General features: G+C 43.4%; 1 protein-coding gene across 1 annotated transcript; it reads left to right on the forward strand.

Annotated features, from left to right (window-relative positions):
* The first annotated feature begins 1061 nt into the window (after window positions 1–1061).
* On the forward strand, window positions 1062–12818 carry LOC100276011 (uncharacterized). Its single transcript, NM_001149905.1, is given in 3 exon segments — window positions 1062–1271; window positions 12220–12372; window positions 12518–12818. Coding segments are annotated over 3 exon segments (378 nt in total). The 5' UTR covers window positions 1062–1152; the 3' UTR covers window positions 12624–12818.
* Window positions 12819–21095: the final 8277 nt, after the last annotated feature.

Here is a 21095-nt window from a genome sequence, read left to right on the forward strand (position 1 = left end):
TCATACTCATAGGATGATATATGACTAAATCATGATTTATCTATATTTTTCCTTGTTGAATAGTTTTTGAATAGTTAAAAGTATGTAAAAAATGTGCTTTCTATGCGATGTTCTCTATAATAACATGATTATATTAAGTGTTTATAATATATAACAATAATAATAGTGTTTATAATATATAACAATAACAATAGCGTTTATTATAATATATAACAATAATAACAGTGCACATAGAACATATATTTTATATCTTGCACACTTTGACTGTTTAAAAAACTAGATAAATCTAGATAACTCAATAATACATGATCCAATGAGAATAAAAATTCAACAATAGTTTAAACATGCAATGATTAATTGATTAGATCACCATAAAGATATTTCACCTCAGTTGTACAAAAAAATACAAGTTTAAATTAATTATAAAAAGCATAGATCTAATGCTATAACAATACTTTATACTAAAATATATCATATCATATATTTAGGGCTAGTTTGGAAACCCCGTTTTCTAAGGGATTTCTATTTTTTCAAGAGAAATTAGTACATTTTCCCTTTAGAAAATAGGAATACGTTGGAAAAATGAAGTTTCTAAACTAGTCCTTATTACGTAGATCTACCCATGTAAAATTTGACAAAATGATTTTTTAAATTTTTAATATTTCTATGGTTTATTATAATTATTTAAAGATTTAACCGAAATAAACATAAAAAGGAAAGAAAATCCACCGAGGGAAACAACTAGCGAGATACGGGAGGATTTGTGTTCAGTTTTATATTTAAGAAAAAAACTGATTTATTGTGATAGTTGTCTAAGGCAAAATAGACTTTTTATTGAGGGTCTGTGTGGTAATGTAGTTCAAAAAAAATTGGAAAGAGACTATTCATTATCATGGGCCGAACAATGTTTAGGATGGGCCACTTTACAAGCCCAGCGGCTGGTTGCCAGATGGGATGAACTCACATTCCTATCCAGAAACATAGTCCGTTTAGGCCCAAAAGAAGCGGCACCACGAGTCCACGAGGGTCCAACTGATGCTCGGGCTCCCCAATCCCCACCCGGAAAGGCCCAATCGCTCACAGGTTGCAGCGCTTCGACCCTCCTCCGGAGTAATCCACAGCAGCGGTGGGAGCAACAGGGACGGTGGAGACATGGAGGAGCCGCTACCGAAGCCCGCCCCCTCGGCAGCCGCGGAGGAGGTGGCGGAGCGGTTCAGGTCGCTCGTCGACCCCGATGATGTTGCCTCCATCAGGCAGACGCAGCACCTCATGTGAGCTCGCGCACTCCCTTTCTACCCCCCGATCCCGTCGAGCCCTGAATGGTTCAGATGTTCTGATTCATCAGTACTACTGCTGCGACTTTCAGTTGCTGTGCCTAGCGTGTTAGGGGATGTTTGAATACACTAGAGCTAATAGTTAGCGGCTAAAATTAGTTGGAGACATCCAAATCCTTAGCTAATAGTTTAACTATTAGCTATTTTTAGTAAATCAGTTAATAGTTGGCTAGCTAATTTCACTAGAATTTTTTAGCCAACTAGATATTAGCTCTAGTGCATTCAAACACCCCCTTAATTAAGATATTTTTGGGTAATTCCTCAATAGATTCACCAATCAACCACCTATAGTAAATTAGTAACCTGTTGCTTCCATGCCTGACGATGATTCATCATCTAAAGTGTGTGCTGACATGTGCTGCCCTTATTACTCTGTGCCTTTTGTTTCTCTGGGAAATATTTCCTAGGTGCAAATTTTCACATGGACAACCCAGTCCTGGTAGCTCCTACATGAGTAGGATCTGGCAAAGGAATAACTGAGGCTAGACTTGCCCCACATTTTGCAAACTTGGGACTTTTTTCTGTGGAAAGGCTTATCGCTACTATGTCAGACCTGTCCTTCATATGGATCCAGATCCTTGTGTATACCTCACAGTTAAACGATTGTTCACCATGACGCTTAAGCCATGGTTATCATGGCACCACGGTGAGGCAGTTCCAGCCTAGGCAACCATTTATCCAGTAGCAAGTAAACGACATATATGATACATCAAATACTAGCACTAGCAAATAAAATATAGGCCCAACAAGTAGCAAGCAACTATATATGTCCAGCAAATACACGATAAACCGGATAACTGATAAATATGGCATACTGCCCTAAACCCATAAGGCCTAACGATATCTAAGTACATCTCATTTATGCCGCCCACATCCTCATCACTTGCAGTTGCAATAACTTCATCATCTGTATCAAGAGCTTGGCCATAAGTCATCCTCAACATATAGATCATCAGGAGCAACAAAGTCAATTTCAGCTTCTTCCTCTTCTCCAAGTAGCAAACCGATCCTTGCTCACTTGACACCGTGTCCAGATCGTGGCACTGTGTGTCACCAAGGGCTTGCCGATCCGACCCTTGCCATTTAACACCACACTGGGGTTCCAATATTGCGTGCATTGCTAAGAGGGTTATGCCCTAATGGATTTTGTTCAGGTTTCATCTCCATTAGAATGGCTAGGCTTGGTTTAATATTGGCTCGCCAAGCTTGTCAAAACCCTCCTACTTTACTAGGACTTGGGACCTGCTATCTTGAGGCATCATAGGCAGAGTTAAAAGCTACATATCTAGAAAAAGGCAAAATATACTTAGGAATGGAGTATTAGTTACAATCCTCGCGAAAGGACCTCTAGCGTAATGGTTAAGGCTTCCGAGTAGCACCTCCAGGTCCCGAGTTCGATCTCCCTCGGGGGTAAACTCCTGCTTGGTTAAAAAAATCCCCTTGATGTGCCCCGCCCGCTCCCGGGTTACGTCATGCGTGCCACCCTATGGTTGGGTCGTTGCAGAGTGGGCGGTGACGGCTCGCTAGTGGTTGGGGGGCCAGGGTTCGGGGATTTTCTCAGCCGGGACCATGTTTCGGTCTCTTCTTAATATTTTTTTTCTCGAAAAACGCAGGAGAAATGCTCCTCATTTTATTAAGTAAGAAGAAATAGGGTCGGAAAAGGACCCGAATACAGGACCTCCTTATGGAGGCCAGAAACAAGCATAAAGGAAACAATCCATACACAACTAAAAGATACAACTTATCTCAGGCATTGGTACTGGGAGCAGCTAAAAAGGAAAGACCCTTAGCTCCTGCAACCATCCATTTCTCCCTTTCCTCAGCAGTGGCCTCTAATAGTGTAGTGATATTTGGGGGAGACCCATCAAACACCACTCTGTTTCTGAACTTCCAGATCATCCAGGCTCCCAGAATCAAAAGTGAATTTACCCCCTTCTTGGTCATGCCTGACACAATATCAGCAATACGTTTCCACCACTGCAGGAAGTTTGTGTCATCTTGGATAGGGGCAAGAATGTGGAGCCCGAATTTCCGAAGAGTGATGTACCAATATAATCTGGAAAAGCTACAAGAAACCAAAAGATGGTTGATGGTTTCAGGCTCTTGGTCACAAAGAGGGCATCTAGGAGGATGTTTTAGTCCTCTTTTTTCAAGTCTGTCTGCAGTCCAACACCTATTATGAGCCACCAGCCAAAGGAAGAACCAACACTTAGGAGGTGCCCAAGTTTTCCAGACCATTTTGTAATGTTCAAAACCAACAGAGCCAGTGAAGAAACCCTTATAAGCCGAGCATGCAGAATACTGCCCATTAGAAGCGATTGAAAAGATATGCTTATCCTCAGAGTTAGGTTGCAATACAACATCAGATATTGCATTCCAGAGATGTAGGTAATCTACCAGAACTCCCCAGGTCAAGGCACCTTTAATATCAGAGACCCATCTTCTATTAGTTAGAGCCTCGCGAACAGTTCTTTTAGAAACAATTCTTTTTGGAACAGTCAAGAGGAGCCTTGGAGCAATATCAGAAACACTTCTGGCATTAATCCACTTGTCACTCCAAAAGAAGGTGTTAGCACCATTACCAATTTCTGTGACAAGCACAGAAGAGAAGAGGGCTTTAGCATTGCTGGGGACATGAACAGGAAGATTATTCCAGGGGCGGGTAGGGTCGGTCCTTTGCAGCCATAGCCATCTCATCCGAAGTGCCCAACAGAGTTCAGGGAGGCTGGAAATTCCCAAACCTCCAAAGTTCAAGGGTCTACACACTTTGCCCCAAGCCACCATACAATGCCCTCCTTTAACCTCTCTTCTGCCTCTCCATAAGAAACCTTTCCTTATCTTATCAATTTCCTTAATGACCCACATAGGGAAATCAATAGCCATAGCAGTATAAACACACATCCCAGTGAGAACATGTTGCACTAGAATTCTTCTCCCTGCCCTATTTAATAAGTCAGCCTTCCAGTTAGGTAATCTGTCAGCAATCTTATCCACCAGGGGCCAGAGTTGTTGGTTGGTTAATTTATGAAGGGATAGAGGAAGGCCCAGATATTTGCAGGGGAAGGAGGCAATATCACAAGGTAACATATGCTGGACGTCCAAGATAGTCTCCTCAGAGCACCTTATAGGGTAAATATTGGATTTATGAGTATTGTTATGAAGCCCAGAGGCATCTCCAAAGAGTCCAAGAATATCCAGAGTAATGGAGATATCCGACTGAATGGGGTGCAGGAACAAGACAACATCATCTGCATAAACTGAAATTCTGTGAAGATTTTCCCCCAAGTAAAGCTGTTGAAGTAAACCAGCCTCCTCAGCCCTAGAGAAAAGGACCCCCAGAACATCCATGACAAGAATGAAAAGCATTGGGGATAGGGGATCTCCCTGTCTTAGTCCCCTTCTATGCTGAATTCTTTTCCCGGGGCAGCCATTTAGAATAACCTGAGTAGAGGAGGAACCAAGCAGCCCACAAATGATGTCTCTCCAAAGATCTCCGAAACCCATATGTTTTATAACTTCAATCAAGAAAGCCCAGGAAATAGAATCAAAGGCTTTAGAAATATCCAGCTTAAAAAGGAGTCGTGCCTTGCTTTGGGAATGAAAAAGTCTTGCAGTTTGTTGCACAAGCATAAAATTATCTTGTATGAATCTGCCTTTGATGAAAGAACTTTGAATAGGAGACACCATATTATTTAACTTTTTTCCCAATCTGTTGGCAAGGATTTTGGTGACTAATTTGGCAAAGCTGTGAACCAAACTAATTGGTCTGAAATCCTTGACCTGATCAGCCCCCTCCACTTTAGGAACCATAGTGATATAAGCACTATTAAGTTTGTACAAATTCAAGAAGTTTCTGTTCCATAAAGCTGCCACAGCATTCATCACCTCTTTTTTAATGATATTCCAACAAACTTTATAAAATCTCCCAGTGAAACCATCGGGACCTGGAGCCTTGTCAGAAGGTATGGTCTTGATAGTTTCCCATATTTCCAGTTCAGAAACAGGCAGCTCAAGATCAGCAAGGTCATACATCGGTAATCCAAGAGCTTCGAGGTTGATGGATCTAGCTCTTTCAGCCGTATGGCCAATAAGTTTTGAATAAAATAGGTCAATTACTTCAGCTTTCTCATGGTGGCTGGTCAGGATGTTATCCCCATCCTTAAGTTTAGTCACCAGATTTTTCCTCTTTCTATGCCTTGCATGCATATGGAAGTATTTGGTATTAGCATCTCCTTCCTTCAGCCAGCTTATTCTTGATCTCAGCCTGGCCATAGTTCTTTTAAAGGAGGCCAGCAGCAAGGATTGCATCTTGAGCTTGTTTTTGAGCCAATTCTCAGCCGGTGAAAGCAGTCTATGATCTTGGGCAATTTCAAATTTATGAAGGAGCTCCTTTGCAAGTGCCAACTGGGAGGCAACATGACCCACTTTCTTAGTACTCCAGCTTTGCAGCCTTTTAGAAGTCTCTTTAAGCTTTCTATCCAGGGTCACAAGGGGGCAATGCAAACTACCCACAGAGTCCCATGCAGACTGAACAGTATCAAGAAACCCATCAATTTTTGGCCAGAATGCTTCAAAGTGGAATCTTTTTTTCCCAAAGGAATTATCATGGAGTCCCAAGAGTAAGGGGCAGTGGTCAGAAGCCTGAGAAGCAGAACTTTGAAGCAGCACATTTGGAAAAATAGCCTCCCAATCAGAAGAGCAAAAAACTTTGTCCAACTTTACCAACACAGGATTAGCATGCTGATTTGACCAAGTAAATTTCATGCCATGCAATTGGATTTCCTTTAATGCCAGATCATTAATAACTGCCCTGAATCTAGACATCATTGCCCTGTTCAGATTTGAGTTATTTTTATCCGAAGCCTTATAAATAAGGTTGAAGTCTCCAGCAATGACCCAAGGTCCAGCACAGGCAGCTCTGATTTCCTTAATCTCCTGGAGGAAAAGTATTTTATCTGCATCTGACTGAGGCCCATAAACGCAAGTTAACCACCATGGTGTGCCATCATTTTTACAGAATTGAACCGAAACGCAGTGATTATCTATTCTTGTTAACCCTGTGTGACCAACATGCCTCTTCCAAGCAACCAGAATTCCTCCACTAGCACCCAACGAAGGCATGAAGACAAAGTCTGAAAACTCAATTCCCATGGTAGAGAGAATATTTATACGAGTAATCTGCTGCATTTTTGTTTCTTGACAGCAAACTACATCCACATGAAAGGAATCAACAAGATCTCTTACAGCATCCTGTTTAAGAGAGGAATTCAGACCTCTTACATTCCAAAATAAAATTTTAGCAGGATCCATCAACAACCTTCAGCAACCAACTACAGACAAAGAAGACCTGAGCACTAACTCTCCAAGTCGGCAGGGAGGGTCCAGCCGAACAAGGCAGAGAGGGCCTCCACCTGAACCTGGTTCAAGCAACGATTAAATAATGCAGCATATTCTTGTAAGGCTTCATTGTTGATTTCTTCGTTTTCTGATATGCATTTAAGGGCCACCATAGCTTTCCTGACCGGCTTGGATTTCTCTTTGTGCAAGTCGAACTCGACACCAATACCAGCAAGCCGCCTGCTGCGTCTGGGGGCCTGCACTCCAGATATGGGTGTAGCCACCAGGGGGGTTCTTGGAGTTGGTAGTAGGGCATCCGACTTCTTGCAGATTTTGCTGAAAAACTTGGCAATGGGTGGTCTGTCCTGTTCCGGAACAGGTTGGACATGTTCCTCAGTTGGAAGCAGCGGAGTAGTATTTTTCCTTCTTGAATAGACTTTCAGATTCGATATGGCTAGCGACCCAGAAGAAATGCAGGGTTGAACACGGGCCAGAGAAAGGGGCGATCCAAGCCTAGCTGATTTCTGCATCTCATTCCTCACGGACTGAGGCGAAACCGGCCTGGCTGGGGTCAACGACCCGAGGGGCCCAAGCCTAGACATCACCGGGAGGGGCGAACTCATCCCTGTCATTTCCAGCGACCCAGACACTTTGGACTGAGGCGAAAACGGCTGGGTGGAGTTCAGAGGCCCAATAGTGCATGTCCAGCTGTCAATAGGGGCCTCATCAAGGAGATTGTTTGGCTTCTCTGTAGGCAACTCATTAAGGAGTATCATCCCATTATCCGAGGCCATCTGCTGTAACTCCGGTGCGTCAAAGAGTGGCTGTTCATGTCCCCTAGATGTATGTGAAGTCCTTCCATGTCCAGACGGCGGGGGAGGCCCAAGGCGAAGGTGAACAGACCGTCGCTGGGGCAAGGAACTGCCCAAACGCCGAGGCTCATCATTCCTCTGGTCATCCATGTCGTCCGAACCATCAGACTGATCGCCATCCTCCGGTGGAGTCAGCAGCGAGGAACCTCTAATACCATCATGGCAGATTGCAAGTACCCTTACGCTTATATTATAGGCTAAGCATCTCTGTTCAGAGCTTTGTGGGCCTGGCTCTAGAATATGCAGAATCATATCACGGTGCAGTTGTTTCGGTTGGAAGCACCAAGCCCATGCTACAAAGGATGGAAGAGTTTTCTGCAACAGAGTGTCCGGATGAACCTCCTCAATGATACAAGAATCCCCCAATATGAATTCAGCTGTTGAGCGGCACCAAGCATGCACCGGGATTCTGGTAATCTCAACTTCCACCAAGCTCGACATGATTGAGGAAGAGGCATGAGAAAATCTGGACCATCTTTTAAAAACCAGGCTGAACCGAGGACCTCGAAGCACTTTACCATCATTAAGAACCCTCATTTCAGTTTCTTCATTAGGAAAGAATAGAAGAAAATCCTCAGGCTTTGCAGATTGGATTGTCATGTCTTCCAACTTAATGCTGAAACAATGTGCCACTTCTTCTAATACCTCTGATCCAAGGACCTCCGACCTAGTACCAGTAACGGTGACAAGCAAGGCCCTTCTCAAGTTTAATTCTTCCCTTGCCATACCATCCGAGAAGGCCAAAACCCGAGATGTTAAATGCGGTGGGGAAACTTCAGGAATGACTTCAGACGCCGACAGAGAATGTGAAACAGCCTTGCCACTGCCCAGAGTTCCTCTGCCACCTTTGGAACGTCTTCTTTTTTTCTTCTTGTTGCAGAGAGAGCGTTGGGAATTACCACTAGGTTCCAGCAGACCTTTCTCCATCAGGGCTTCACCAGCAGGGGTAATCCTGACCCACACCGATTTCTTCTTCAGAGAGCGACCCTCAGTCAAAGAGAGCGGCGCCGGTGGAGCTGACAGTCGTTGCCACACTGATTTCTTCTGCAGAGAGCGACCCTCAGTCAAAGTGAGCGGCGCCGGTGGAGCTGACAGCCGATGCCACACCGAGAGTCTCCCACACGGATGACCAAGACGTTGCTGCACTGAATTCCTGCTGACCTGATGAACCGCACGGAGGGATGGACACCAGGCAGCTTGATGACCAAGATGGAAACAGCGGAAACAACGAGTTGGCCGGCGGCAAGCAGCAACACGGTGGCTGGGCGCAAGGCAGCTGAAGCACTTTCCACGAAGTTCCACTTGGGGCCGGCGACGGGGCAGGGGTCCTCCGCGAGACCTCTTCTTGCGCACGACTACTTGCCAGCCGTCATCGTCTACAGGTCGCCCCCCAGTACTACTCGTCACCTTCAGAGGGCGGCTGGATATAGATATCACAGGGGAGGGAGACAACCCGCGTCGCGATGAGGGAGAAGGGTAGGAGGCTTGACCAGCGAGGTTGGAGAGGACCGCCTGTTTAAAGGATCGTTGGGGTCTGGGGGATTCGCCAGGTGAAGCGTCATCACTCTAGCGCTGGGCTTTGGAGCGGCCATCGAGGGAGCCCAGGCGTCGGGAAGTGGAGGGGGCGGTCGCTGAAGGGGCGGAAGCCGATGGGGTGGCCGCCGGGATGGTTGCCGGCTGGAGGCTGGCCGCCGGGAGGCTGGTGGAGGGTGGGGCGGTGAGGGGAGGCGAACGGACGGGGCTGGGGGTTGGGGAGGCCATCCGCTTCTTCCGGTCTCTTCTTAATATAATATCGGGAGGGTGGTCTTTCCCTCCCCGGCCGAGTTTTTTAGTTACAATCCTCAAATATACATAACTAAATGGATGTAGCTGTTGTTAGGGATGAAAACGGTCAGTAAACACTAAAACCATTACCTTTTTCATATTTTTTATCGGAAACAAAATCGAAAACGGTAACTCCGGAAATGGAAACGATATCGGTATTTCGGAAACATCGGAAACGAATGTTCGGTGCGGAAAATACACCGGTAACGGTCGAAATCTAAATACGATCGGTAAATATATCAAACTTCACAATACAACAAAGTTGACAAAAGATCACAAAGACCACAAGTTCACAATTCATGATATAACAAGTTCAAAAGGATGGCAAATTTATAATATAAAAAGTTTACAAAGATCACAAGTTCACAATATAACAAGTTCACAGTATAACAAGTTCATAAAGATCACAAGTTCACAGACTCAAAGTTCACAATTCACAATATTCACTCGATTTAGTTGACATGTCATGCTTACTCATGAAATATTTTTTCTTCACATAAAGAGTTTTTTCACAACCTCACAGGAAAACCCTAAAATCTAGTGTGTCGAAAAGACAGACTGTCGGCTCTCAATCATTATATATTACTAATACATAACATGTGCATAGAAAATGGTGGATTCGTTCGAGAGACCAAATCATTAATCTCAACTGCCTTCCAACACCATCTATTCAAAAAAAAATCTTAAAGCGTCCAAAAATACAAAAATAAGTAATCCTTATCTAGAGACGTACAGTGGATGCGAAAAAATCACATGCTGGAAAATTCCGAAAAAAAATCCGAGACACAATTCTGGAAAAATCTGAGACATAAATCCGGTAATTTCCGACAAAAACCGGTAACCGAAGGAAACGGTCGGTAAAACACTATGCCGATTCCGATAGACAATTCCGTTTTCGAAAATACCGTTACCGGTGAATCCGGTCGAAAAATTTCGAAATCGGTTTCCGGAATTCCGCAAAATTCCGAAACCATTTTCATCCCTAGCTGTTGTACAACATTTTCTTTTGCAATGAAGGAAAGTACCTCCTTTGCACGTACTATCTCTAAAAAATAGAGAAGCACTAGATGTGCTCACTAATATTATTTAATTTAATACAGTAGGGGTTTCTCCCCTACTGTTTGCAAAAAAAAAAAAATACTGTGCATTTTTATTGCAAGTTTAAGAGTTAGGGGACTTAAATATCTGGTTGTCAATGTTGCTGTTAATGGGTAGTTTCATAATTGGTTATAAACAATGCCTTTATGACATATATGCAATGTCACCGGTACAGTGGGCCAGAAAGTAGTTGGTGGAGGATTTATGCCCTTAATGTTGCCTCATTGTCTTCATGTAAGCAGAATCGTTTTTGGGTCACTGCCTCACTGGCATCCATTAACTCGAGATCGTGGTGCATAAAATATTCGTGATTACTGTAACAGGAAGAATACAAATATCTACAAAATTGATTACTCTGTAATGGATACTACAGATATTCAAACATTCAGTGAAGAACTAAGTGACTAAATGCTACCTGGCATTTGAACAAAAGGCTACCCACCTTCTGACAGACATGTGAAGCGTTGCAGTTTTTCCTTCCATAATCCAATTGATGAGTTAACATAGGAGGTCTATGCACACCATATTGTCTGTCATCCTATGAATCGATTATAAATTTATAAATTTGAAATTTATTCAGTGCTATACTGGGTCATACGTAAATGTGCTAATGGTTTGTTAACCGAACCATAACTGGCCCAAACTAAACACGTCTACACTCAAAACCCACTTCACTCCACCCCCATTTCATTCTCCCCACTAAAACAAATCCACACCAAACTGCATGGATTATTAAATCCAAATCAACCCAACCCAGGACCTTAAACCACAGTTTCAAACCAGCTTAAGACATGCAGAGCAAAGGGTGCTTTGTTGCCTGCTGGTGTGCTCTGCTCTGCGTCTCTCGCTCCAAGCCTCTGCAAGTCTCGGTCCAAATCCATTGGGTAAACAAAGAAGAGTCATATGAATTGTAGAGCTAGTTGATATGAATTCATCGAAATCCATTGCCTAGTTCGGACAGTTATACTGCTGCAGTACCCACTCTTTGTGTGATTCTTGGCGAGGTGCACATGTCTGTCGCATCTATAGCCAACAGATTTCCCATTTGGAGGCACGAACAAACTATAGAGCAATCCAATAGGGCTCGGGATTCTTGATCTGCAGAAACTAAAATAAAATGAAGTATCTGCCGCCAGCACCCGACAATGGGATTGGGGTAAATGTAAGAATTGGTGAAGTTAACTTGTTGGAGGGCTCATCCTTGGCAGCACCTGACAATGAAGAACTGGCTGCAGGGTAAGGAAAGGGATTCTGTGCAGCTGAAGATTTTTTGGCTCTTGCTGTTCCTCACACTGTCATGGAAGGCGTCGCCCTTGCTGTTGCGGAGGACTAGTGCTGGGACCAGCCGCAGACAATGCAGCTTCCAGCCCTAGGGCAGCGACAAGCTGGGGATGAGGACGTGACGTTGAGCCTCATGCGGTGCCTCAGAGGAAGGCGAGAGTGGCTGGATTTTAGACTAGTCTTGAACAGGTTATAGGTCATTATCAAAACCAGAAAAGGTCACACCCAACCAAACGAATCCTCCACTCTGTGAACCCAAACCGGACCACTACACTTCTGAGCTTATTTCTCACCAAACCAGATTGACCCGAAATGAAAACCAAACCATGAAATCTGGGTTCGGTCCAAACCGATAGCAGGAAATATGAGTAACACTAGTTGATCACATATTCACATCAATTGCTTGGTCATGGAATACATTAATTGTCATTTTCCATTCTGAATCGTGGTTATGATTTTCCTTTACTATGCAGAATGGGGCGATTGCAAGATAGCAATGCAGTTCTCACACATTTTAATGAGTATTCCGAACGATGCTTTGTAGAAGTGTCTGGTGATTTTGCTAGTAAAACTCGCCTTCTCAAGTCTATGAAGGCTGATCTCGACCATATTTTCACAAAGCTAAGGTACCATTCTGTTTGTAAATTTTAATTGTTGTCCCCATCTCTATTAATTTTCTAGTTGGAGTGTGTCTTTGTGCTCAATTTTTCTTATTCTCGAATTTGCATTTGATGTCTACTCATCATCAGTCTTTTTTTTTTCCTGCTGTAGAGAGATGAAAGCTAGGTTAGCAGCTACCTATCCAGACGCTTTCCCTAATGGTGCAATGTCAAAGACGATGGACCAGAGACCAGACCTTGAAAGTCCTTTAGATTAGTGCGTCTAACATCAAAATTCCGCATATTAGTGACGACATCTGTTGTCATACCAAAGATTTATTTAATTCCTCATTAGGCTTGAAGCGACATATATCTGTTGCCAAAAAAAAAAAAAAAACGAGTGACCTGTGCTTCCGCATCTCTGTGTATTAGAACTGGGCTTAAATGCTTAATATATCATCATCTTTGTTGTGTTGTACTGTTGTAGTATTGCATCTTGCCAGATCTTCTAAGAGCCTTGACCCTACATCCTTTATTCCTCTTCACCGTTCTCCTAATCCTCTCGTTATGATTGTCTTCGTTCTTTAGTCTCAGCTGGAAAAAAGTATGTGCCTACAGACGGTTGTGTTCTTTAAGTTTGTTTGAGACTTCTGTAGATGTCTGGGCCACTAGTATCTGGTTTCTGTGTTTTTATCTTATTCAAAAAAAAATGAAGTCCAACAATTGACAAGAGTTGAGTTAGATCGTTTCGATTTTTAACGTGGCGGGTTTTCAAAAAATAAAATAAAATAACGTGGTGTGCACCTTATGTAGCTACTAGATGAGTGCACGTGCGTTGCAACGGAACCGTATAATAACACAATAACTTATGTACATGTGTGTTATATTGTTATAGGTATGTTCCTGTGCGTTATGACGGCAGTAAAACATTTGTATGAAACATTGATACAGAACGACAAACATCACTATAATATGCAAAATTCGTGTGGAGAACATTATCATTGTCACACAAATTATTTCTAAAAAGTTAATTTAGAATTTTTAATTGCAGACAAATGTGTCGACAACCGTACACTAATCAGCTAATCCTTTTTAGCGATATCGATAAGTCTCTGTTGTATATTTGCAGGGATGACATATCGGCACGAATTGTCTTCATAACTTAACAGATCAATCACAAAGTTCCGTCGAAGAATCTTTGCATCCTACAGACAAAGACATAAGAAAACAAAACATATTATCTTGTAAAACGAGGTAGCTGGAATGTATGTTTTGAACATAAAACGAACGTATTACACTCACCCCCAACAAATTTCATTCGTCTGTCATTCCCCCACATGGTCATAGCTTGTAGAACAAGGTAGCTGGTATTAAACCTATAAAATAATGTTTAGACAACTATGTTTTATACAATGATTATCATAAAAAAATTTAAACTGCTAAGAAGGTGGTACGAAGAAAATACCCTCTTAAGTCAATTGGAACACCAGTCTGAATTGTATGTTCCCACTTAAATATATCCTCCGCTCATCCAGAACGTTTCTTGTTGTAAGCAATCTTATATTTCTTTGAGGCCATGATAATCGCTTCCGCAAACCTCTTGTGTGGCATATGTTTACACCAATCTTGAGTCAGTGTAAAGTCGATAAAAGTCACATGCTTTTTAACATGATCTATTACAAAAAGGGTGTGACATCCGTTGAATTTTTATGGCATAAGAACCTGCAAAATATCAGTCATTAGGATTGCAAAGAACTGTCCTTTATAAATACATTCAAAATGAACACATACTTACATATCTACAACCCGTGATATAATAATTCATTGATGGCCAACAATCGAGTGTTTTGGCTAACTCTTCTGCTGTAGGATCCTGATGGTACTTTGGAAGTTTACCAAAACCAACCATTCTCTGGACAATATATATACATGTCCACATGAGGATTAGATGTAGATACTATATATTAATACATTAATGATTGGAAACAAACTTATCCAGAAACACATGTCCATATAATGCTTTCTATTATTTATGATTTCTCCTTTTGGTCCACGTGACTCTTTATTGGCAAGCAGCCGAACAGCCATGTCAAAACATCTTAGAGTCATATGGAGTGGTAGCATCGTGTTTTCTGTGTGCGCGTGCGTGAAAGTAGTCGTTGTAGCAGCACGCAAACACACGTACACATGGTAATGGGAGTCGGTGCACTGATCCCCATTAGCTTGGTAAAGCTCCGCCGAACAGCCTCGCAGGTTCCTCTCCACGATATACAGGCAGCCTGGTTCGAGGCCATTTCCAAGTTCACGCAATTCAGTAATCCACCATATATTTCTATATGTTCAATTGTACTGCTATTGCCACTCCACGTGTAATCACCAGCCTAAAAGCTCGTTTACAACTGATGCTGATTTGTTTGTATTGATTTCTTTGCTTCAAAAATTTAACTATTTTTTGGCTCGTCCATGGTGAGAAAACAAGCAATTTGACTATGTGCTATACTCTCTTCTGATAGTTTTTGCTAAATATAGTAGCATAACTTGCTCTCTTGGTAAAAACAAGACACGGAGACAAAAGCTAAAATCACGCCCTCGCTAAATATACTGTATTGTATATGTCTCCACGCATATACAGGCAGCCTGGTTCGAGGCCGTTTCCAAGTTCACGCATTTCAGTTATCCACCAAATGATTCAGTGCCATACAATATGTTGTTATTACTCAAGCAGACAGATAGTAACGGCACTAACATAAATCGGTATGAAGAATAAGAACAAAGCCAAGTTTGTGACTGAACTTCACTCAGTTTTATCCTACCAATCTAGTGATCCAAACAGTTTAACGGCAGAGCCAGACTCCATGCAGGGAGAGAGAGAGAGAGAGTAAGAAGGAAAGAGACAGATCTGCGGTGCCGCTGCTGTTGCCGGCCTTTGTCCGGCATTGGTGTTGGCGTGAGGAAGAAGAGAACCAACACATGCACTCTGCAATGCGATCTTAATTTTTTGTGATAGGTGACAAATTCTGGAGGCACGAAAAGAGAGAGAGCAGATAGAAACTGGGGGGTGTGGCTACATTTATAGCCGATGAGGACACTGCCGATTTCCACCTTCCATAGTTCCATCAATAGAGAAAGTTGGAAAGGAAAGAGATCCACACATTCAAGGAAACTGAGCAGAGAAAAATATAGGAAGGGATCCACCTCAGCTAAAATTACGGAGGTAAATATGACATTCGCACTACAGACATAAGGCAGGAGTATCTTCTAAATGGAGCAAAATCATAAACCCAAAATAGCAGTTAAATCTGTTCAAACAAAATTTCCTAACAATATCCTACTTTTTGGTCCCATAGAAGGGCACGTGTGATTCTATTGACATTTTTTAAAGTCAGTGTCATAATTTTCATAGTCATAGGTGAGTGCCCGTGCGTTGCAACGGGAACATATAATAACATAATAACTTATATACAAAATGTGTCTTATATTGTTATAAGAAAATGTTTCATAATCCATTTGTAATCCTAGCCATACATAAATTTTGTTATTTTAATTTAGCTGTTTCACTACTACATTACAACCATCAGTATCATGCAGACTTCGATATATGCCACGATTTGCATGGTCTCATCATTGAAGAGCACATGCCACACCTACCGGTAGAAGTTCCCTCGTACATTGTCAGTCATCAGGTATGCACCACCATACACGCTTGCTTAAACAAAAAAAGCAAGTGTATGTGTTTGCGAAGAGAATTAAAGGCAGGCCGGCACAAAAGCTACCCCGACGATGGCGAGTGGTCATTGCTGTCGGTCCTCCTCTACGTCATCTCTGGCGCCAATATGACGCCATAGTCCTTGATATAGTAGTCGTCGAACGCGCACGACATGGCGAGTACCGATGACTCTTGGTTGAGCTGCCAAACGAAGTGCACCCCGGGCTCATCAGCGAGGTAATACACCTAGCCGTTGCACCACCGGATGTGCTACTCATCTACATACATCTTGTTCGGGGACACTCACACAATGTCAGCAACGACCGTCGTCCTAGCGCACAAGAATTCATGGCCGGTCAGTAGTGACTTACGTGGTAGGTTGAGCTTCAAGTGATGATGAGCTGGACGGTGTGACGGCGCCGTTGTCGGATGTGGTGCCCAGAACAACCCAAGAGTCGTCGGCGTTGGTGACGACCATGAGGTCCCCCTATTTGAGATGGACAGCGCGGTGCAGCCGCTTTGGACTGCGTCCAAACGGCGGCTGCGGTGGAGCTTGCCGAACACAGCGACACATGCGACCACGTAGTACTGCTTCCAGAGGTCGAACTGGCAGTCGCCAAGCTTCTTCTCGTCGTCGATGAGCGACGCCAACGCGAGCGCCTCCTACCAGTGGTGTTTGTTCGGGGTTTCCAAGTAAGAAACATGGATTCATCTTTAGCGTTGGTTTATGAAAATGACTCACAAGTCAGATCCATGGAAAAAATATTACGGAGAATAAATGTCACACATATAAAAAGAATTTAAGTTGAAAACATTATTCAAACAAAAAGAAATTGCATGCAAGGTTCTTCTTTAAATACTACTCCCTCCATCCAAAAATATAATTCAGGAATCTCGTTGATAATTATCTACTACTACACATTGTGCAAAAGTAGTAGGTAGGCTTTGGGAGAGATGTAATAGATATTTTACTGTAACAGATATTGACATAAACACACATGTGGTGTAGTGGTAGCTACGAGCATATTTGCTTGAGAGGTCGTAGGTTCGAATCCCATTGTGGCCACATTTGTGTTTTTTTAATTTAATTTTAGCTACACGTGGGAATGGGAATGGGATTTGCGGGGAGGGGGGAATGAGAAAGTGAGAGCACCTAGAGGGGGGTGAATAGGTGATCCTGTGAAAAACTTAAAACTTAAATCTACAAACTTGATTAAGTGTTAGAGCAATAAAGCCAAGTGGCAAGAGAGGAGTTCTTGCAAAACACAATAACCACAAAGATATCAACACAGAGAGACACAGTGGTTTATCCCGTGGTTCGGCCAAGTTCAACACTTGCCTGGGTTGCAATCAACCCCTCTCAAGTGATCCAAAGATCCACTTGAATACCACGGTGTTTCTCTTCCTTTCACTATATCCCGTTTGCGAGGAATCTCCACAACTTGGAGTCTCTCGCCCTTACAAAAGATGATCACAAATGAACACGGAAGTAAGGATGGGATGAGCTATACACACAAGTCCACAACAATACACACACACACACAGCCAAGACTTGATCTCAAATGAATATCACAAAGTTCTCACTAGAATGGAGCTCAAATCACTAAGAATGTCAAACGAGTGCGCAAAGACAGAGTGTGAATGATCAAGAATGCTCAAAGTATGCTTGGTTTTTTTCTCCATGCGCCTAGGGGTCCCTTTTATAGCCCCAAGGCAGCTAGGAGCCGTTGAGAGCAATCCAGGAAGGCAAATCTTGCCTTCTGTCGACTGGTGCACCGGACAGTCCGGTGCACCACCGGACACTGTCCGGTGCAGATTTCTTTTCTGTTCTGGCGCAGCCGACCGTTGATGATTTGGAGCCGTTGGCGCACCGGACACTGTCCGGTGCACACCGGACAGTCCGGTGCCCCCATCAGACCGTTGGCCCGGCCACGCGTCACGCGCGGATTACGCGGCCGACCGTTGGCTCACCGGACAGTCCGGTGCACCACCGGACAGTCCGGTGAATTATAGCCGTACGTTGTTGACTTCAATCCCGAGAGCGGCGACTTCGCCGCAGCTGACTCATCGGACAGTCCGGTGCACCACCGGACAGTCCGGTGATTTATAGCCGTACGCCGCCGTCGAGACCCGAGAGCAGGCAGATCACCAAACGTCAGCCTGGCGCACCGGACACTGTCCGGTGCACCACCGGACAGTCCGGTGCACCCAGACTGAGCAGAGTCTTGGCTGCTCGAGCCAAGTCTTTTCCATTTGTTTCTTTCTCTGATTCTAGCACTTAGACAAATATGTTAGTACACAAAAACCAATGTACTAAGTCTAGAATCATACCTTTGTATTGATTTGCACTTTGTCCACCATTTGTCATAGTTTAACACATAACCATTTGTGTTGGACATTTAATCACCAAAATACTTACAAATGGCCCAAGGGCACATTTCCCTTTCAATCTTCCCCTTTTTGGTGATTTATGCCAACACAACAAAAAGCAACATATAGAAGTGCAACATCAATGCAAATGAGAACAAGAATTTGTTTTGATTCAAATTTGGCATATTTGGATCATTCTTCGCCACCACTTGGTTTATTTTTGCAAATCAAACTCAATTTCCTATCTCTAAGTCAAATTCCCTTGTTGAGGCATAGAGAAAGGTATTCCAAGAGAAATTGATCAAAGATTCAAAAACTCCCCCTTTTTCCCATAATCAAAACATTCTCCCCACAAGAGACCAACTTTTGACAAGAAGAGACATTAAGAGAATTTTGCCAAACAAAAACTCTAACTCTACTATTTTCAAAATTCCCAAGTGGTAGCTGATCCATTTGTTGCTTTGGCCTTAACTTCTCCCCCTTTGGCATCAAGCACCAAAATAGGATCATTTTGGCACTTAAACCCCATTGCCTCACCAAAATCTTTAAATAAGAGCAAAAGGCAATAAGAGACATGGAGATGAACTTGGAGTAAGTTACCCTCTCATCGGAGTGCAGTGGAAGTCTTTCATGGTCCAAGTCCATCTTTCCCTTTCAATCCACCTTTGGGACTAAATCAAGTAAACTCAAGCACACAGTTAGTCTCAAAGGGTCAAGTTGTAGCACATCTCCCCCTAAATATGTGCATCACTCACACATGGACTTTTGAGGTCCGGGGAGTGCTTGTACAACTTGAACACCATAAATAAATAAACAACAATATGCATAAAGGAACTTGATCAAAGGCATAAGACACATGTATGCTATAGATCAATCCAAGTTCCGCGAATCTAAGACATTTAGCTCACTACGCAGCCTGCAAAAGGTCTTCTCATCTAAAGGCTTGGTAAAGATATCGGCTAGCTGGTTCTTGGTGCTAACATAAAACACTTCGATATCTCCCTTTTGCTGGTGGTCTCTCAAAAAGTGATGCCAGATGTCTATGTGCTTTGTGCGGCTGTGTTCAACAGGATTATCTGCCATGCGGATAGCACTCTCATTATCACATAGGAGTGGGACTTTGCTTAGATTGTAGCCAAAGTCCTAGAGGGTTTGCCTCATCCAAAGTAGTTGCGCGCAACACTATCCTGCGGCAACATACTCGGCCTCAGCGGTGGATAGGGCAACAGAAGTTTGTTTCTTAGAACTCCAGGACACCAGGGACCTTCCTAAGAATTGGCACGTCCCTGATGTACTCTTCCTATCAACCTTACATCCAGCATAATCGGAATCTGAATATCCAATTAAGTCAAAGGTAGACCCCCTTTGGATACCAGATCCCGAAGCAAGGCGTAGCGACTAAATATCTAAGAATTCGCTTCACGGCCACTAAGTGACACTCCCTAGGATCGGATTGAAATCTAGCTCACATGCATACACTAAGCATAATATCCGGTCTACTAGCACATAAGTAAAGCAAGGAACCTATCATAGACCGGTATGCTTTTTGATCAACGGACTTACCTCCTTTGTTGAGGTCGATGTGTCCGTCAGTTCCCATTGGAGTCTTTGCGGGCTTGGCATCCTTCATCCCAAACCGCTTGATCAAGTCTTGCGTGTACTTCGTTTGGGAGATGAAAGTGCCATCCTTGAGTTGCTTCACTTGGAACCCAAGGAAGTAGTTCAACTCGCCCATCATCGACATTTCGAACTTTTGAGTCATCACCCTGCTAAACTCTTCACAAGACTTTTGGTTAGTAGAACCAAATATTATGTCATCGACATAAATTTGGCACACAAATAAATCGCCATCACACGTCTTAGTGAATAAAGTTGGATCGGCTTTCCCAACCTTGAAAGCATTAGCAATTAAAAAGTCTCTAAGGCATTCATACCATGCTCTTGGGGCTTGCTTAAGTCCATAGAGCGCCTTAGAGAGCTTACACACGTGGTCGGGGTACCGTTCATCCTCAAAGCCAGGGGGTTGCTCTACGTACACCTCCTCCTTGATTGGCCCATTGAGGAAAGCGCTCTTCACATCCATTTGGAACAACCTGAAAGAATGGTGAGCGGCATAGGCTAACAATATGCGAATTGACTCTAGCCTAGCCACAGGAGCAAAAGTCTCCTCAAAGTCCAAACCTGCGACTTAGGCATAACCTTTTGCCACAAGTCGTGCCTTGTTCCTTGTCACCACCCCGTGCTCATCCTGTTTGTTGCGAAACACCCACTTGGTTCCCATAACGTTTTGCTTGGGACGTGGCACCAATGTCCAAACTTCATTTCTCTTGAAATTGTTGAGCTCCTCCTGCATGGCCAACACCCAGTCCGGATCTAGCAAGGCCTCTTCTACCCTAAAGGGCTCAATAGTAGAGACAAAAGAGTAATGTTCACAAAAATTAACTAATCTAGAGCGAGTAGTTACTCCCTTGCTGATATCACCCAATATCTGGTCGACGGGATGATTCCTTTGAATCGTCGCTCGAACTTGAGTTGGAGGGGCATGACGTGCTTCTTCCTCCATAACATGATCATCTTGTGCTCCCCCTTGATCACACGCCTCTTCTTGATGAACCTGTTCATCGTCTTGAGTTAGGGGTTGCACCATTGTTGAGGAAGAAGGTTGATCTTGCTC

Source organism: Zea mays, chromosome 5 (assembly GCF_902167145.1).
Source record: "Zea mays cultivar B73 chromosome 5, Zm-B73-REFERENCE-NAM-5.0, whole genome shotgun sequence".
Lineage (NCBI taxonomy): Eukaryota > Viridiplantae > Streptophyta > Magnoliopsida > Poales > Poaceae > Zea > Zea mays.